The sequence below is a fragment of the Echeneis naucrates genome, chromosome 13 (assembly GCF_900963305.1).
Source record: "Echeneis naucrates chromosome 13, fEcheNa1.1, whole genome shotgun sequence".
NCBI lineage: Eukaryota > Metazoa > Chordata > Actinopteri > Carangiformes > Echeneidae > Echeneis > Echeneis naucrates.
This window is the reverse complement of record NC_042523.1, coordinates 15,024,919-15,044,011: the sequence shown is the minus strand read 5'-3', so window position 1 is coordinate 15,044,011 and position 19,093 is coordinate 15,024,919. Positions and strand designations below refer to the sequence as shown.

Here is a 19,093-nt window from a genome sequence, read left to right as displayed (position 1 = left end):
GAAACAGTGTAATGAGCTCATTGGATCTAGATGTACCACAAACACTATCCAGGTTAAGAAGAGATGCAGGAGTCTTTACCTTATAGATGTCAAATATTTTTGCAGCACATTTTAACATTGCTGTCTTTTCCAGTGTGGCAGTAAAAAAGGAGAGGAGTTTGAACTGATTACCCAAAAATCGCAAGTGGGAAAAAAGACATCTTTTCATAGCTCCAAGCTTCAGCTTTCAAGTAAATCTTGCTCTGGTGTTAAATGGAAGGTTTTGAGAATCGGTGGCAGTCATGTGGGCACGCATCTCAAGATAGACTCCGGCTGTAGGCAATCGTCATGTTAAAATTATTCATGCTTGGTAAATCACCCATGAAGTCATGACTGAGACAGCGTGAAAATGTGAGTGCGGAGGAGTTATCATCTCTGTCATTTCTTGTCACTGTCAAAATGTGTCTGTGTGTGCGTCTCTATGGCCTGCTATTAGCACAGTAATGAGACACCTGTTACACTCACACTCCTTCAGCATCCCTGTGTGATGCTGGGCAGAAATAGACAGGGTGAGGGTGGGGGCACACTGAGAAGCAATGAGGGAAGAAAAGGAGAGAAAGCATTGGGATGATAAGGACGGGAACTGAAAGAGGAGGGGTGATTGAGATGGTGCTGGGGACAAATGTTTATTAATTGCTTTTCTGTAAACCCCATCTTATTTGATTTTCACCTCCTCCTGATTTGCTGGTGACTTCACCCACAATCCTCTCACTTCTTTGTTTTCAGCCAGAGGGTAGATAAGGAACAGAGTTGGCAGGATTTATACTTGGAAACATTTGTGGTTTGGAGCACAGATGTGAACAACCAAGTACCCATGATATGTGAACAGTGATTAATATTTATGCTCTTTACCCCTTTCAGCTTGATACATATTTATGATCATCTTTTCTCTGTTTGAGAATAGACTTGACAGAAGAGTTGCGCACAGCTTTAGTCAAGGTATGAGCTTGTTGCAAGTCAAGAATTTGTTATTAGTTATGCCAGTCAACCAAGTGCGTATTATCCTATCATACATATTATCTTAACGCCCTGAATGTTAGCATGAAAAACACAACAGTTTCAGTTAAAGAAGAGGAAAACTTAACTGTAAAAGAACAACTAAAATTTTGAGCGTCAGATCAGAAAAACAAACTATCAAGAAATATATATTCAAATAAACCAGGAATAAGCATCAAGGTTTTTTCGATCCAATGTAATGTTCGTCTCTTCGGTTTGAGTTTGGTGCCAGTTTCTTATGAACTGATAAAACCCTTTGCATTTGAAATGGCGGGAAGTATTCGATATTCAGTTTCTTGTCATGAGGTTGAAAAAGGAAACACCTTAATGACAACAGTTGTTCTAAAGTTAAGTCAATTAATAAATGCATTTTCAAAGTTTATGTACTTTTTGTGTTGTGTAGTAGGGTTGAGGACAAGGATAACTCCTCGATAATGGTGGGGGGAAAAAAAGAAGAAAACTACTTTGTCTTCATTTGAATGTGTCCACCAAACACCCAAATTCTACACTTTCAAGCTTAAGTTATTCTGCAACCGCTGCGACTATATCACCTCTGGAGGTGTTGGGACAATGTTTCCAAAAGACAATTGTCAGCTTGAAATTTCACAACAACAACAACAAAAAAAAAAAAGAAAGTGAGTGAGGAGAATTAAGAGAACACGATCACAATTACCTGAGATCCTTCAGCCTCTTTATTCCACGCATTGTTCAGGAAACAGAAATGGTTCAATACAATCAAAATCCTGCTTCTTTGTATCAAATATAATTGGCAGAAAATGTACAAATTGGCTGAATTTGTTTTACAATACATTGTACAGTATACTAAAGATGTTGCATTAAATAGTGTTTGTATTTTGTATTTAATTCACACCAGCAGTTGACACGGAGGCTGTGCTGAAGATAAGGTTCAGCACTAACTGGCATGCTCTCAAATCTCTCGTCCTATGAAAAGCTTTTCCAAATGTAAAATGAGTAAAATCCAGAATTGAAACGAAAAGACAGACTGACACTTTCAGCACAGAACGGCTTTACCAGAAATGTCTTTGATTGGCATCTGCAAAAATATCCAGTGAAAAAGCTCCTGTACATCAGCTACAAGAAGCTGGTGAAAGGGAAACTACTTTAGCCACAAGGACAAAAAAAAAGAAAAACGATTGTCAGTTTTTAAAATGATCAATAAATAATAAGAAACGACTTGATGATTGGAATGCAAGTTGGAAATTAAAAATTTGATCTCCAGAGTACGCAAATGTTTGTTAAAACATACATATAAAAGGCCTGAACATGAAGACATTAGAATAACAATTTATTTTGGTTTCTTTTCCACAAAGAAAATACATTCTCTGTCTGTCTCCTGTTAAAAAAAAAACAGAGCTATACAGGCAATCAGGCAGATTTGTGAATAAACAGAAAAGCAAGTGAATAAAAAAAAAACAAAAAAACAAAAACAAAACCCAACAACAGTATATAGCCCATTTGTGTCCTAAAAATTCTGTCCATTTCCACAGTGTAAGCTGATTAGTTCCAACCGCACAGTGTTTGGAATAGCATCCCATCTTTTGAGCAAAACATCCCAGTTTTCCTAACTGGAATTCTGAATGAATGGCTGCTTTTATTCCTTTGAGAAACAAGGAAAGAAAGACCTGGTTGGTTCAACGGGCAGTTGAAAAGGCACTGCAGCTGATTCCACCCCGCGTCCGTCCTACATCTCTGCCCTCCGAATGATTCCCTTGTTTTGACCAGCAGCATCCTCCTCGACCTCCTCTTCCTCCTCTTCGTAATTCTCTTCCTCATTATTCTCTGCATGTTTTCTGTTCTCATCCTCATTTCTTGGTCCCTCCTGTTTTTTTGCCTCACCCTGGAAAAACATTGTAGGCAAAAGACAAGGTGATTTAACAAACTTAACAATAAACTAAACATGATTTCCTTCCATTATGCAGGATTTCTGACAACTAAATATGAAGATCAGAACACCCCGTCCCCACTTGAACAGGAACAATGAGCGATTGCATGCCTCCTCTTTTTGTCTGCTCATCTGTCCACAGTATTGCAACAGGAATGTAATTAATTCTAGTGTAAATAAATGAGAGCCAGGACATTTGTATAGAGGTTTAACTGGTCCAGGTCTGCCAGACCAACTGAACAGCAGTGCATGAATGGAGCTGAATCAAGGGAAAGCTACGCCGAGCTCAAATTACAGAGAAACTCAAGCACTAATGTTCACTCATTAGGTGACAGAGCATGAAACACAAGTCAGTCAAACAAGAAGAGGGAAGATGTAAGAACTTGTATCATATGTTTTCTCTTTATTTCTGTAATTAATGTATCTAGTTTTGAAAATCTCTTGCAATATCTGGCACCATCAGAAAAAATGATTGTACACATATGTTACATGCCCAAAATTCACTGCAGTCTTCTTCCACTAGTAAGGAATATAAATTCATTACTGTGCTTCCTAGGAAGGCCAAGAGTGAGGGTCAGTTAGACATCAGGGAGTAATAGGCAGAGGTGGGCTGAGTACACGTCACTACCTGAGTAGAAGTACAGATACTCTGTGTGAAATATTATTCCAATACAAGTAAAAGCAATATAAGTAAAGGTATACTTTTTAAGTAAGGTTAACTTATAAGGTTTACTTATACTTAAGTAAAAGAATAAAAAAGTACAAGTGGGGGGTCTAGTCTCTAGTCTTTGGAGGGGTTTGGTCCAGTCCAGAGGTCTCCAGCTGCGGTCCTGGAGGGACAGTGTCCCATCTTTTAGATGTTTCCTGATTCAAATGAACAGCAAACGCTTCTGCTGTCCTGGACCCAGGGTAGAGGGGGACCCAGAACTGGGCCCTCATTAAATTATGGAAGAATTTTTCAAAATTTCTAGAAATAAGCATATATGTGGAAAAGATTATATAATATTTGAGCTTCATAAGCTTCTTATTTGTTTTCTTCCTAATTATCACCCCCCCAAACAAATGGTTTGGCCACCGAGCCTTCGCTAAGCCCCGCCCACCTTGGTTACTGTTTCTATGCTAGCCTATTTTCTGTTGAGTGAAGTTCGGTAGGAAAATGTCCGGTCAGCATCAGTCCGGTGATCAAAAAGCAAAACAAAAGAGAATAAGAAAATAAAAAATAAGAAATGTTCTAAACTAATATTTTTAAAAAAAAAGTGGCGATGAGAAACGCAAGGTAAGAAATAGCGCTGTTAGCTTGTAACGTAAGCTAACTGCCTAGATCTGATGCTAACGCCAAGAATATAGCCTAGCTTGTACTAATGCCCGACACAAAAAGTTATCTCAGACAGAAACAGCTGAGTTTGGTAGCTCCATCAGAAAGGAAGAGACGGAGAGGAGAGGGCTGCAGCTGCAGTCAGGTAACAGAGAGAGAGACACGGGAGGGTCCTGGTGGGGAATTTATTTAAGTTGTTGGCATTATTTCTGCACTTTCCGACAAAGATATTGACCGCAGATTTAGAAGTGCTCCACTGTTTCAGACACAACACACACACAAGGACCGGGACATTACTCGTTGTTAATGTTTTTTTTAGACCTGTATTCAGCTGTGAGTGATGAGGAGTTGGACCGTGTTGTAATTGAAAAAAAATACAATTAAAAATAATGAAGGAGTTATGTTAAACTAGTGCAAAAGTAGCAAGTAATGAGAGCATCAATAGAAATGTAGTGGAGTAAAAAACAATATTTGTCCTTCAAATGTAGTGAAGTGAAAGTAAAAGTATCCACCAAAAATAATACTCAAGTACAGATTCTCAAAAACTGTACTTAAGTACAGTACTCAAGTAAATTTACTTCGTTACTGTCCACCCCTGGTATTAAGGAGCCTTGCTCAAAGACACTTATGCAGGGTGAGCTACAGTGATCACAAATGTGCTGCTCTGTCCCAACAAATGTCCTCAGAAACCTGACACCCCAACAGACTCAGCACCTGATCTCTTTCATTTACATGCATGGGCACGAATCAAGTTACAGGGAAAAAACACAGGTATTTGCACAGGCGTGCACTCATGCATGCACACACAAACACACACTCACATTCAAGCGAAAACAACTGAATCCCTGTTCAACAAATATGTCAGAGCAGCGAGCTGCTTTCTGCTGTAACTGTTTCAAGGTGTGATGTTACTCAAGAGCTGAAATAAGACCTTGTGAAAAGTTACTGGGAATTAAAATGGACGCCTCAGTTATACCTTAAAAATTATCATTAATCATTACGGCCACACAGCACATGCCTACTTCCACTTGGCCTGAATTTTGGATCTGGAAGTGCCGCAGCGCGCAGCTCTTTAATTTAGGTGAAGTGCAAGAAATTCACTCAGTTCCTCTTTTGAAATATTAAGTATGTTTTTAAAATTATGGTAAAACTGCACACTTTTAAATATGTTTGTAGGAGCAGCAAAGCCAGACATTTCAGCAAAGTCAGCAAAGTTGGTGGGTGAATGCATCTTTTATTCACTTTGGAGATAAATTTGAAAAAAAAAAAAAAAAAAAAAAAAAAAATCATATCCTGTTTGACGTGGGAATAAAAGGCAAAAGCTAAGGGTTCTGAACGTCTGTAGGAAAAGGCCATAAAATGAAACCTACCTGTTCCATGTTCTCCTCATTATAAGGATCCTCTCCTTCCTCTTCCACCTCGTCCTCTCTCTTCTGCCCACCAGCTATGTCCTCCTGGGCCTTTAGAAGAGGGATAAAAAAAGAAATGAGTTTAATGCCAGTCTGAATTTACGGATGAAAATATAAAAGTAGAAGTTCCCCTGCTGGGCTGGAATAATGAGGCACATATTTTACATATTTGTGTAGTGTTTGATGTGAAGCATCTTTCCGTTATGCCATTTTCTCCCCTCGCATCTTTCAGGCCTTCGTTGTGTGTGTGTAAAATGTGTATCTGAGCATTACCGACCTCGTCCTCTCCTTCCTCCTGGTACTGCTCGTCCAGTGTGTCCTCCTGTTGATCTGGGTTTCCAGCCATCTGAATACACACAAGACACACACGTTCAAACACTATGACTAAGATTATCACTGATCTGTTTTCTTGTCTTTGTCTTTCTCTCTGTCAAGCTTTCCTGACCCGATACTCACCACCAGGTCTTCCTCCACAGCAGGATGCTCAGGTCCGGGATGTGTGTCTGCATGCTGGACAGGTGCTGCTGGCTCCTCTTCCTCTTCCCCCACCTCCTCCTCCTCTTCTGCAACTGTGTGCTGCCGCCGCTCTTCCTCTGCCTCTTCAAACTCATCCTCTCCCTGGTTGTTGGGGTCATCCTCGGGGTCCAGCTCTCCGTCCACTGCACCCTGTACCAGAAGAGATCGTGGTAAAGTAAGGTAGGGAGGGGAGAGAGCGAGGATGGCGTACAAAAATAACAGAGCGGGTCCATGTTTGTGTACATGTGAATTATAAACACATATTATAACAAGAGCTAGAGATAAAACTGCAATTGGAGGATTAATGAATGGTGCCTGATGTTTGTTGTCAAAGACATATTGAAGGAGATGAAAATGCCAGATAGAGACAGTGGAAATTGAGGATGACGAATATATTTTTGTTTGGACGGCAGAATGAATGGATAGATGACACACAATACTGTGGTGTGAATATTAAAATGAGTGAATGAGCTGACAGCATAGAAATACGATCGACAGATGGAGTGAGCAGGATGAAAGGGAGGGGGGGATGGATGGATGGATGGACAGTCACCTGGTGATGAGGTGCCACTCTGTGATCTGCTTCTTGTTTGTCCTCCTCTTCCTCCTCCCTGTGTAGCTTATGAGCACCTCTCTCTGTGCACACATACACACTTAAAATGAACCAGCTGCAAGTCTCAGCTAATGACATCAGACACCGATAAATATTATTTCAGACATTTTTGTGGTGTTTCGTTTATTATTGTGACGCTTATGACTCCTGAGACATTCTCCGTCTCACCTTCATTTTCAATGTGGTGGTCCTCTTCTCCTTGAACAATGTCATTGTCCATGTTCTCATACTCTGCCTTCTTCCTAATAACAACAGTGACAAACAGGGCACAGCCTCCATAAGCTACGTCAAAAATAATGTTAAGAACCAAAGCACACAAATGGTTATTTAAAAATTCACTTTTCAAGTGACTTTTCATTTTTCAAAGTCCATTTAAGATGCTGTATATGATCTGTGTAGTGGAATTGATCCATTCTTTTTGTTTTCTTAAAGACTTTGCCCAAATGGAATCAGCAGTGTCACCGTGAGAATAATTAGTCTGGTCAGCGGAAAACATCGCAGTTAGAGGAAGGAGAGGGTTTAATTATTGCGATGATGTCTCATTAAGCATTTCGTTTTACATCCCTTTTGGAGAAGATGAATTAGAAAATGGCCCACAGCTATGGTTGACCAAGTTTGCTGCATGTGGTCTTTGATCTTAAGAAGCAACAGGGCTAAAGATTAAGCACTCTGGGTTTGGACCATTTCCTTTCTTGTTGCCCAGGTAATATTTGCCCTGAAAGATCTGATAAATGAAATTACACCGTTGATCGATGACATTGTCTATTTTGTACTGAATGAGCAACATAGCTTAGATACAATTACATATTCCTTTTTTAGCACAGTAGTTGGGTTTGTATTCTCATAACACAAGAAAAGTCCTGAAAAAATTTGACATTTAAAGAAAACTATGTGATCACAACATATCAGCTGTACTCTAAAGATGGGGTGTGTTGTTGTGGTCTTCTGGGCACAGTGTGTTACACACTGGTGTATCTGGGTATTTAACCAAACAGGAGCCCTTAATATCCTCAGACTGGCACACATTAAACTGAAACTCTCTGCACTGCTGACCTTCGGTAAGGATCTATACATCCTCAGTGATTCCAGCTGATTTGAAACTGACCTTTGGTGCTCTTCTCTCAGCAGCTGCTCCCGTCTGTCGGCGTCCCTGTGGTGCTGCTCCTCTCTCTCCTTCTCCTCCTTCACCTTTTGCTCCCTCTCTTTCTGCACTCTGTCCCTCTGGGCCTGCAGAGCCTCCTGTCGCATCTGGACCTGCCTGCGCTCTTGGGCCCGCAGAGCATCCAGGCGCTGCTGCTCTTGCTGCTGCTCGTAGGGCGACTTCACGCGCTCCACCCGCTCGTGCTCCAGCTGCGTGTCCTGTTTATAAATGTATTAATTACTAAAAACTCTAATAGTCAAATGAGATGCATGAAACTTAAAAGAGATTGAGGCCAGTTTTAAACCTATTAATAAGACACAGTAGTTTAAACTACTTCTGACCGGTTCTGGCTGACGTCTCTTGCGGTCCAACGCATTCTCATCCGGCTGGTCCTCTTCTTGGTCCTCTTCCTCCTCATCCTGCTGCTGCTCATCCAGTGGTTGGTCCGGGTCCTCCTCCAACTTCTGAGGCTGTCCTGCCTGAGCCATCTCCTCCTCTGCCAGCTCCCTCTTCCTCTCTGCCTCCTCCTCAGTGGGCTGGGACTTTGTGTCCAACATGGCAGGTACCTCCTTTGCTTGGTGGTTCACCTGAGAAAACAGCAACCAGAGAAATAAGTTTCTAACTTGCTGCAAGCTTCTGGTCTTGACTGTAAAGAAATCCCTAAGAATCACATAATACCCTGGACTGCAGGTGGGCCTGGTGATCTTCTTTGGCCAGATGCTCTTCATGTGGCTGGTTTAGGATCACAGCCCGCTGGGGGTCATGGACAAGGGACTCGGGTGCTACAACAGCAGCTGCTCGTGCCTGCAGCAGAGCAGAATTTCGCTCAGGCTGTCTCGTGCTGTGATCCCTGTTCAGAGACTCCTTCAGCTGCTTGTATTCATCAACCTGCATCTAGGGTTAAAGAAATAAAACATCCAGAACAAGGCTCAGAGAGAGAGACAGAGAGAATCCAGAGGGAACCATGTAATGCAGCGGGAATATAACTATTCCAAAACTGTACCTCTCTACAATAAGACAGCCTTCAAGAGTTCCTTCTGTGACTAATGGTTTTACTTCAGGTTGTTAAATCATTCACTAATGTTTCATAGCTCAGTCTCGGCCCATTAATAAGAGCAACAGCTGGCTTTTGGTTTAAGACAATTAGAAGGTGACAGAAAAGTGATTATATACTAATGACTTCATAGTTCATAGAAATTTATGACCTTCAATTATAAGTTTGACCGTTTCTGGCACACAAAGTTGCATTTACTAAACCCTATCACTGATTTAAAACAGAGTAGTAACTCATTTATTAATCATTAATACAGCAATCAATTTATAAAAAAAATTATTCCTTAAATCATACAAAAAAAATATTTTTTATTTTTTTAATTACTAATATGATTCCTGATAACAAAGCATTGAGGTAGTATTAGGAAAAGAAAACTAGTTATTTTAGAAAAAAGGAAAGCTTTTTAAAAATCAAGTTTTAAACTGTACAGATTATTTAAATTCCTAAATTAATTCCTAATATTCCTAAAATTAGTAAGCAAAATTACAAAGGAGTGTGTCTGGGCTTTGGACATTTTCATAGTTAAGGGACGGCATCCTATAATACTATAAATTAATATGATGTTGCACGTGTAAAAGTCTTGAGTTAAATGTCTTCCAATAGATCTGACATGGCCTATACAACAAAGAGACAAACACAAACTGAACTCCCACAACTTGGCTCTCACCTGAAAAATTGAAAGCATTTATTTTAATAATACATTTTAATAAAATTTTGATAATTCCTTGTTCTCCTGAGGCAATAAAGTAATTTCTTTTTTAGGTCAGGTCATCCGGTCTTAGGCAACACACTGCGTAATGACACCTTCTGTTACCTGGTATAGACATAAATACTTTGAGACCAGGCCAGAGGGATAAACTCAGGAAATTCTTTCTAAATTCCTCCCCTCTCTCTTTGTCTCGCCCCAGTACCGCCATTATATGTTTCTGGCTGGTTGGCTGCAACGTGCTTTAGATGTACTGCTCTGACAGCCCTGACTAAACCGAACCCCCTGGAGTGAAGGAAATGCGTTTTGTGTGTGTGCGTTTGTCCAAACTAGAAGCGCTAATGAAGAGCAGCATGGGATTCAAAATCTTGAGCAAATGCATACAGACAGACAGAGAAAAGAGAGGAGGGCGAGTGACTATCTATAAATGTAGACGAGAAGGAGGGAGCATTTCAAACAAATCAGCAGAGTGTCTTGGATTCAGTGAAGCGTTCAGATATTTCAGAGGTCATTTTCAAGGAGAAACGGCAACATCTGATCCCATTACAAGCAACACGTCAGACATCTTTCCTCCTGTCTCCTTGGGATTATACAGTTTAGAGCAATAAACATTTCTGCTTTACTGAGAAGGTTAAAGTAAAGGTTACTGTCAGGCTGAGAGGAATGCAAAGCAGAGGAGCAGATGTTTTAGTGGCTCGGGGGAGATGTGACTCCTCGGTTTTCCAATATGACCTCCCTTTGATCAGCTCATTAATTCTTCTAAGTTTTCATGAAAATAGGGTCCAATCACCTAAGCACAGAATGAATGCACCCTCCTATTCTCTAGCTTTCCTGCTATAATACTCAATGATGACAAATTGAGACACTAATTTCTTATCTCTTGGTGTTACAAACAAAGAGCAGAATCTTTTCTCTGTGAGATGGGCAGTTCAGTATCCTTCAGCTGCTGTCTTCCCAGAATGCAGAGAGTAACGACATGAAACAGCCTCTCTCCTGCTGCTGTCTTACCTGAGCTGCAGCCAGCGCACTCTTGTGGTCCTCTAGCGTCAGTGCCAGCTGGTCGTGGGACGCCTTCAGGTCCTGATGCTGAATCTGAACACACAAGAGCAGGAAGGAGCCTGAATTCTTATGCGACGCTGACACAGTTCCATATATTACCAATAAAACTGGATTTTTTTCAGTTCAGATAGCAACATTTTATGGTTCAACTTTTTTGGTGGGGGAAAAAAGGGCTAAGCATTTAAAAAGAATAGGTATGTTCCCACCCGTGCATCTTGTAGCTGCATATGAATGTCATGGTGAGCTTTCCTCAGCTGTTTATTTTCCTCCCTCAGGTTATATACACTCTCTGTAAAAGAACAAAGAACAAATAAAGCAAACACATTAATGGAGAGCAGAAACGCAAGAGAACAGCTTTCTTCTGCAAAGCATATGTTAAGATGATTAAAACGACATATATGTTTATGTTTCTTTTTTCCTCTTATGACTCATGTTACAAACACTTGTCAAATCAGTGGGTAAATATCTTATGGGAGAATGAATCCATCTGCTCTAAGTAAACACACTTGGGGAGCCAGATATTGAACAGTACAACACAGCATGTCTTCTATCTGGATCTAAAATACTCAGTCCTTAGTTTCAGACAGTATTAGGCTAAAATCAGAAGATGGAAACATGACAAACAAGACTAGGGAAAAGTACAAAAATCTACCTTTGAGTTGGGAGACCTCTAAATCTTTGGTTTGCTGCAACTTCTCATAACGCTCTTTGTGTTCGTCCAGCATGCGGCCGTGGTCCTCGCCCTGCGTTTGGTGCTGCTCCTGCAGCTCGTAATACTGCTTCTTCAGGTCCTCGTGCTGGTTCTGGCCGAGAAGCAAAAAGAAAACAAGCTACATTCATCAGCTGCTCTTTGTTTAGTTCTCATGATAATAAAGCTTTGGGGGAAAAAGGTTCTTTCCCCCAACACATGCAAAATTCAAAAAAGAAAAGAGGAAGGATGTAGTGCAATAAGGTCAAGAGAAGGTGTGCTTCTATGAACAGGAAGAAAAAGGGTTAAATACGTGGATATGTGACAGACACCTGCATGATTAACACAAGTGTGGTTGTGTTTGTGTGTGGGTGTGCGCATGTCTGGGGGTTTAGTTCATCTATACCTTTAACATTTGATGTTGCACTTGTAAAGAGTTGAATCTGCTGCTGGAGTCTTGCTGTTTCAACACAAAAACAAAATGTTTGTGACTGTGTGGTTCAGGCTCAGTGTTACTGCAAAAGCAACAGTAAAGAGATTACCTCACTGGGAGAGTCAGTTAAAGCTGTTTGTCTAGCACTTTACAAAGCCTTTGACAAATATTTAACAATCCAACATTAGCACACAGCTCAGGGAAAATACATTTAAAGATCACTTTTAAAATACCTTCTCCTTGTTCAGTGACTGTTGTGCTTCCAGTTTGTAAACCAGATAATCTACAGAGCAGAACAAATCATGTCAGAGAATATAACAAAGTAAATTCCTGATCATTTTTACCAGTGTCATGGAAAATTGTGTTTATACTTTTCAGTTCGTTCACACAATTAATAGTTTCACAAGAGGCTGTAAATATTCATTTCAATCTGATATTTGTTCTTCCACTCCATCATATATAATGTTAGTGTGAGATAAGACTTTCCCAAAGCTCCTTTGAATGTGCACCTCAAGAGTCAGAATTGAGCGTGGGTGTAATTTTTCTCACCTTCTTTGGCCTTTTTGTGCTCTAACCTCTCCTTCTGCAGAGACTTCTCCAACCTGGAACGATGCTCATACACCACTGGACATACAAAACACAGATGGAGCGAAAAGAGAAACAGAAAGACAAGAGAAACAGCAGAGGTTCAGTGTTTGGGTCAGGTGGAAGGTAAGCCAAACAAACAGTGAGCTGGAATACAAATGTTTGCTGCAAAAAACGCATCCACTCACAAATGCCAAAAACGGTGACTTTCTACAGACGGCAGGCGTTTTATTGTTGAAGAGCCCGGTGTGATTCAACCACACTGATCTCATGATCGCTCCTCCATTATCAAAAAGCTGTGCTATTTCTCAAAAGTCCAGCAGTCTAACTGGTCTGTAAGTGCTGTTTATATGCATGGCAGGTAATGTCCAAAGAGGTTTCAAACATATGAGTCATGTTTATCGTTAAATTAAAATGAAATCAATTCAAATAACTGTTGGCTCCCAAAGTTCTTGTTGGCCCGAACAGAGGTCCTAGACACACTTTTTTTGTTAAATCTCTCTCTCACGCTCAGACAAACTCTCAACAGATTCATCTTTTACACCATCCGCTCTTCAACTTCATCAGCGTCAAGATTAAATCAGATGAAAAGGAAGTGATCCCTGAGGGGAATTAGGTTCTTTGTAACAGCACAACTCAGAGATCATATAGAAGGCTACATCAAATCTGACACAACAAATAGTTTGACACCAAACGATGAGAGTGAGTAAGATACAGCCTCACTTGGAAGACATCCACTGAGTCAAGTTTCATAAAAACTGTTAAAGCTACAAAACAGACCTGTGTCCCGTAATGTTGCAATAGGGTATCTTCTCATTGAAAGGAGTTGCAAACTCCTAAAACAAAAGAAGAAGCTGAATTTGAATCGAAATTGGTTAATGAGCCAAGTTTCATTGTTTTGCAATTTTATGTGAAGCAACATGAGCAACAGGACAAGTTTCAACGATCAGGTTAGAAACATGCTTCATCTGCTTAACCTCATTTCCTTTGTTGAAAAAGATGTTCATCATAAACTGATAATACAACATCCCATGTTCCAGTTCTGGGGCAGCCTGTCATTAACACATCTTGGGGAAAAAAAAAAAAAAAAATTAAGCCTTGAACGTGACTACTACTGTATCATCATTTCTTCCACTCTCTTTCTCCTGCCCTGGGCGATTTGGGCAGTCACACTAATGATGTTGCTTTTTCCCTTTGCATGCCAACTCAACAGATTCCTGGACAAACTGTTGACTTTACAGAGCAATCTTGTAATTATTTAATTAGAAGAAGTTGAAGAGTAAATGCCTGCGAAGGAGAGAAGAAGATGGAGGTGAGGAGGATTTTAGAGTGAAGAAGACTGAAATGCTGACAGCAGCTAGGACAGAGAGGCAGAGACAGAAAGGCAAGAGACAAACCGCAGTAGGAGTGAGACATTCACTTGGCGTTAAGGTGCAATAAAATAACTAATGGTTGGTGAAGCTAAGACAGGGCAAACATCAAATCCAAACAGATTACATAGCTTGGTGGTAATTTAATGGAAGCGTTTCAGCCTCCAATAATGTGGAAAATGTCTCTCTGGCTCCATCTGGTAGAAGTCGAAGTAGCTCTGCTCAGCAGTGTCATGTTCTAATGAGAGACTTTGTTCAACCAATAGTGGCACTTCAGGTTTGTTGACTCCATCTGAACTTCATGCTGTTTTACCTGTTGGCACCGTATTATTGTTTCCCCTTCAGTGAAAAATGATTGTATGACTTCACCCCCCCTATGTTGAATTGACTCAACACTCACATTTGTTTTGATGCTGCTGTCTGCTCTTTCAATATAGAAAGGTACAGGTTTTGGATTACCAGGTGTCATTCACATTGAGTTTTTTTCTATAGCCATATATCACTGCTGTTTTGTGGTCAAACGCTGGAAAATAAGAATAATTGGAAGATTGCTTTAATTTAACTTTATCTCATAAAACCAGCTCAAAAGTAACAAATGACTTCAAGGTTCAGTGCATGTTAAAATGTTATGATTGTTATTGTTAATGCTAATGTTATTCTGCTGTAGTCTCCCAGTTGGGCCAAAGATGAAGTTATGCTGCTCTTAGCTCAGCTCAGACCACACAACTCACACCCTCTCTCTGGGGGACTGGGCAACTGCTAAAAACAAGCTACAGTCTAAATAAGGATGCCATCTGAACGTACCTCTGAGTCACTAAAGCTCACTAAAATTGCCTCAAGGCCAACTCATTACATGCAGTGAGCAAGACATAAACACAACAAGTTTTAGATTCAAAGAACAATAAATGAATTGGATTTTTTTGTTGAAAAAAATGCATGTACTTTAATTATCTTCTCATTTTTTCCCCTTTACTTCACCAAGGCAAAGAAAGTGGGGGAAAAAAAGATCTCTTGGAAAATTGACAGTGATTCCTGAGTCCACCCGTTTAACTGGATCAACTTGGGAACTGGGTCTGAACAGGTGAATATATTCAATAATATTATTCAACTCTGTGAATATTCAGTCACCAAGAATGGTGCTGAAACATGTCCATGTCCACTACTCATACAAGAATACCTTCCTAAACATACGCCTACACGACTGATTCAATTTACATATGCCCTTATGTTGTTCAGACTTCAAAGAGCACAGGAAGGAACATTTTTTTCTTGGAGCTTTTCCCTCAAAACCACTGAAACACTTCCCTCACAGAGTGGTTACAAACAAAGGACTTTTCTATAGCAGTGACCTTTATTGGCCTACTGATTTAGATTGGGAGAAGGTTGGACTGGTTTGAGTCGTGGACAGCGAATCTTATCCTCCATCACAGGGAGAAATGAGCTGCCAGGTTTTCTCTGTGGTCTGTTTGTTTTTTCTCCATGCACCACTGAGCAGGCACACACACACACACACACACACACACACACAAATACACATTTAGAAGGAAATGAGAGTCCATGCAGATCTTAACTTATCTTCAGTAATATAAAAAGAGCAGTATGAATGGCTTGTGTTTGCTGGGCCCACTTTGCCTGGTTGTTTTAAGAGCTTACAGTGTGTGTACTGATGTTAAGTGTTGTCAACAGGTGATCTGATTAATTCCTCTCAACAGCTACAGTAGGCCATCATGCCCTGCCAGAAAAACTCAGAAGACATCTTGATCTGACTCAAGAGCACATATTAGGAAATATACATTAGAAACGTACATTTGAACAGCAGGAGATTTCCTGAGAATTGGCCTGACAGTGTTTTGATTGGTTTATTTCATAGCTTTCACTACATTGCAACTCAAAGCCGATGCAATATGCAATATGTACTGCAGTCAACATCCCTGAGTTTCTCATAGTTATCATGTATGTTCAATTATTTTCTTTTATAATTGTCTTTTCCATCACAGTGACATATCAAAGGTTGCATGTGTCCTATCTCCTACTGCTAAACACAAACCACAGAGGCACTCCACACCCAGTAATTTGACATTTAAACATGTGTACATGACACAAAAAAGTGGTCTGAGTGGTGATGCGTTTTTCTTACTGAAATTGTAATTTCCCTTTCTGTTGTCGTCAAAGTAGCTAAGACAGTTGCTTAAGGGGATGATGAAGAAGGAATTGAAGTGAAGTAGTATGGAAAGTTCTGTGTGCTGAGGCCAATCTGACTGAACCCACTGGACATAAAAAAAATCCCACAAATGTCATTTTAAATGAAAAAATTGTTTGTTTCCATATATTCTGAATGGGCAAATACAAAAACCCAAATCAGGTCCAATGCAGCATGAGAGTGCATCCCTAAAGCAACTAGTTAGAGCACTTACTACAATAAACAGCAGGTGACAGCAGGGGATGTAAAATATTTAGCAAAACTTGTTTTGAGATAGATTCAATTACTCAGTTTTATTAATGTCTTTCAAATGGCACAGCAACACTGGTGGGTGTAAATTTGCGAGTTTCCCCAAAGTGCAGGCGTGAACAACAATGAGCCAGTTGATGTCATTAAAGGACTAAAAACTGCCAGCCTGTGGTAATAGCAGGCAACACTGAATCAATCACAGTTGGCTCACAGCCCTCAAGCTATGGCCCACCTCTAAATAGGACAAGTTCTCAAGTGGTGTGGACCCTGTGATTGCCTGAAGAACCCTTCATTTCACAATGAAAGTATGGGTGTGGTGAACAGTGCGTACGGAGTTGATAAATATTACTCTCTGTGAAGTGTCAAATTCACACACAATACTCTGTGTTTCTGGGTGGATCGGATTGAAAGTATCTTTTGAAAAAAAAGAAAAAGAAAAAGAAAGAAGAAACAAAACCCTCTGATGAATGACCTGAAATGGACCCTGCTCAGCTACCTCAGTTTAACAGTGAAGTTGGGGATGGGAGAAAAACCTAATGTCCCTGCTATTCACAAGCACCTATGAAGTCAAATATATTGTTTACATGTCACAGAATACTTCACATGATAATGGCATAAAAGCCTTCAAGCCATGTGTATGTATTTACTTTAACATATCTCTTGTGTAAAAGGCAGCACCGCAGTCAGTCTGCTGGACCCCGGCTGTGGATGACGGGGGGAGATAACTACTGGTTCAGCAGATCAAAGGTTGCATTAAATTATCAGGTCCAGAATCTTGGCTAAAATCCGGACACAGTCCATTACTCCCTGATGTGGGCGCAAACCATACTGTGAATAAATGTAGGAGTGAGCGCTCTACCTGGCATTATGATAGGATACAAAACCTCACACGCTGCCCTCACAGCAGAGAGTGTTTAAGTGCCTTTACAGAGAAGCAGTGAATCACAGAGGATGTTGTAGATCAAGACAGTTTAAGTGAGGTTTTTAATGGAAACTGTCTGCCAGTAAAACAGGATGGTACAGTAGACTCTGTGTGCATCAAACCTTCCACAAACAGCAATAAAGCAAACAGATAAGTCATTATCTATGTATTTATGGTTTGACTGCAGTTTATTAGTTCTTGGATAATACTGAACAAATAGCCAGTAATGGCCGGCAAATCGGTACAGTTGCATCACGTTTTGATGTAACACCTTAAAAGGAAAAATCTATGATCTAAATTGGAAAAGAAAAATTACCTGACCCGCCAGCAGAATTAAAACAAAAGGACTGGAATAAGTAGCCAACTACAACATGCCTATTATATATACATGATGTGCAACTGCTAGTGAAGCTATGGTGCAGTGAAAGGGTTGAATACTTATTTTCATACGTAGATAAAATGATTGATTGGATATTTCATTGAAAAGTGTTTCAATGAGCTCCCCGCACGACCAAATCTTAAACTCTTGGCTGTTAACAGCATTCTACACTATTGGGATTTTAAAAAGTTCAGGACTGTTTACATGAAACCTCTGCAGTGTTGTTCTTCCCTCCTCTGCTCCTCTAGATGTGACCAGCAGAAGCAGATGTGCTGGCTGACCTCCTGACTGTCACATTACTAATCTGTATACTGGTGAGGTGAGCCTGGGGACACAGACACAACCAGGTGTGTGTGTGTGTGTGTGTGTGTCACAGCCCTCAGACTGCAGTAAACGCTCAGCTCTGGGGAGCGTGGCCTCTAATTTCATTCCTCACACTGGACTTACACAGCCGACAGACCTCCCTGTTGAACTTTAAAGCCCCAATCTGCTCAGACTGTATCCAGGTTTATGACGAGATTAGACAGCCCAATGAGGTCAAAGGTCAAGGACAGGCTTGGGTCTGATGGACGGCTCCTTCTATGCATTAGACACAGACCAAGGTCGGAGTGTGGTCTTTACTTCAACAGGTTTAAACTTTACAGACAAAACAAACAGCATATGTAAGGCGTAGATTTAAGGTGTTTACTGTAAGGGGGCGGGGCGTTTGATAACCTTTATTTATGGACTGTGGCCTGACGTGCGCCACATCAGGCGGGTCCTGGCGCTGACCTTTGACCTGCCGTGTTTACCTTGCAGCTGAGCCGACAGGGACTCCTGGTGTTGCTGGTACTTGAGCGCCATCGCCTCCGTCCTCTTCAGCTGCTTGTGCATCTCGTATGAGATCATGCCGCCGTACAGAGTCCCGCAGACCACCGTGAGCAGCAGCAGGCCCTGGAAGATCCTCCGCTGCCGCCGGGAGCACACCCCGTTCCCCATGTTGGACCCGCAGCCCGGCACAGGACGGCCCGTCTCTGCCACCGCAGCTGCTGGAAACTTCCGACTCAACTTTTTCTCTGTCACCTCCCCGGTGGAAAGTGAGGCACCCCTCCTCCCCTCCCGCCTCTCACACGGCCGGTGTCTGTGTCTGTTTTTTTTTACCGGAGCAACATCAAATCGCGACCCGCCGCAGCAACTTCAAAGTGTCCGCTGAGATTTTCGGGTCAAACTCCGGCTGAGCTGGTCAAATGAAGCCCGGACACAGGCGGCCCGATCCGGCCTGCGATCTTCCGCCCTCTGCACACTTCGGCTGTCCTCCCGAGATCATTGGAGGATAAAAACAAAACAAAACAAAAACTCTCAGGTCCCCGAAGAGGCCTCCATAGCACCTTTAACTCTAGTTACGTGTCAGCCCCGCCGCTGCCTCCTGCCATCCGACTGCAGCCCGCGGAGGAAGTCCCTCCTCCGGCTCTATATTTGCCTACTCCCGCCCCGCAGCTCCTCCATTGGTGGCCGGAGAGCTCGATCAGAAAGTTTT

At 41.3% G+C, this 19,093-nt stretch overlaps 1 protein-coding gene across 1 annotated transcript; it reads right to left on the bottom strand.

The window, feature by feature from the left end:
- Positions 1-1,709: 1,709 nt before the first annotated feature.
- golim4a (golgi integral membrane protein 4a) lies at positions 1,710-18,988 on the bottom strand. Its single transcript, XM_029518373.1, has 16 exons — positions 18,369-18,988; positions 12,422-12,496; positions 12,106-12,155; positions 11,846-11,899; positions 11,404-11,554; positions 10,958-11,040; positions 10,701-10,784; positions 8,611-8,826; positions 8,274-8,519; positions 7,897-8,150; positions 6,960-7,033; positions 6,732-6,814; positions 6,119-6,328; positions 5,940-6,008; positions 5,624-5,713; positions 1,710-2,893 (listed from the first exon to the last, which is right to left on the bottom strand). Exons 1-16 carry the CDS (start codon positions 18,553-18,555, stop codon positions 2,738-2,740), a joined length of 2,082 nt encoding a protein of 693 aa, XP_029374233.1. The 5' UTR covers positions 18,556-18,988; the 3' UTR covers positions 1,710-2,737.
- Between the last annotated feature and the right edge of the window lie 105 nt (positions 18,989-19,093).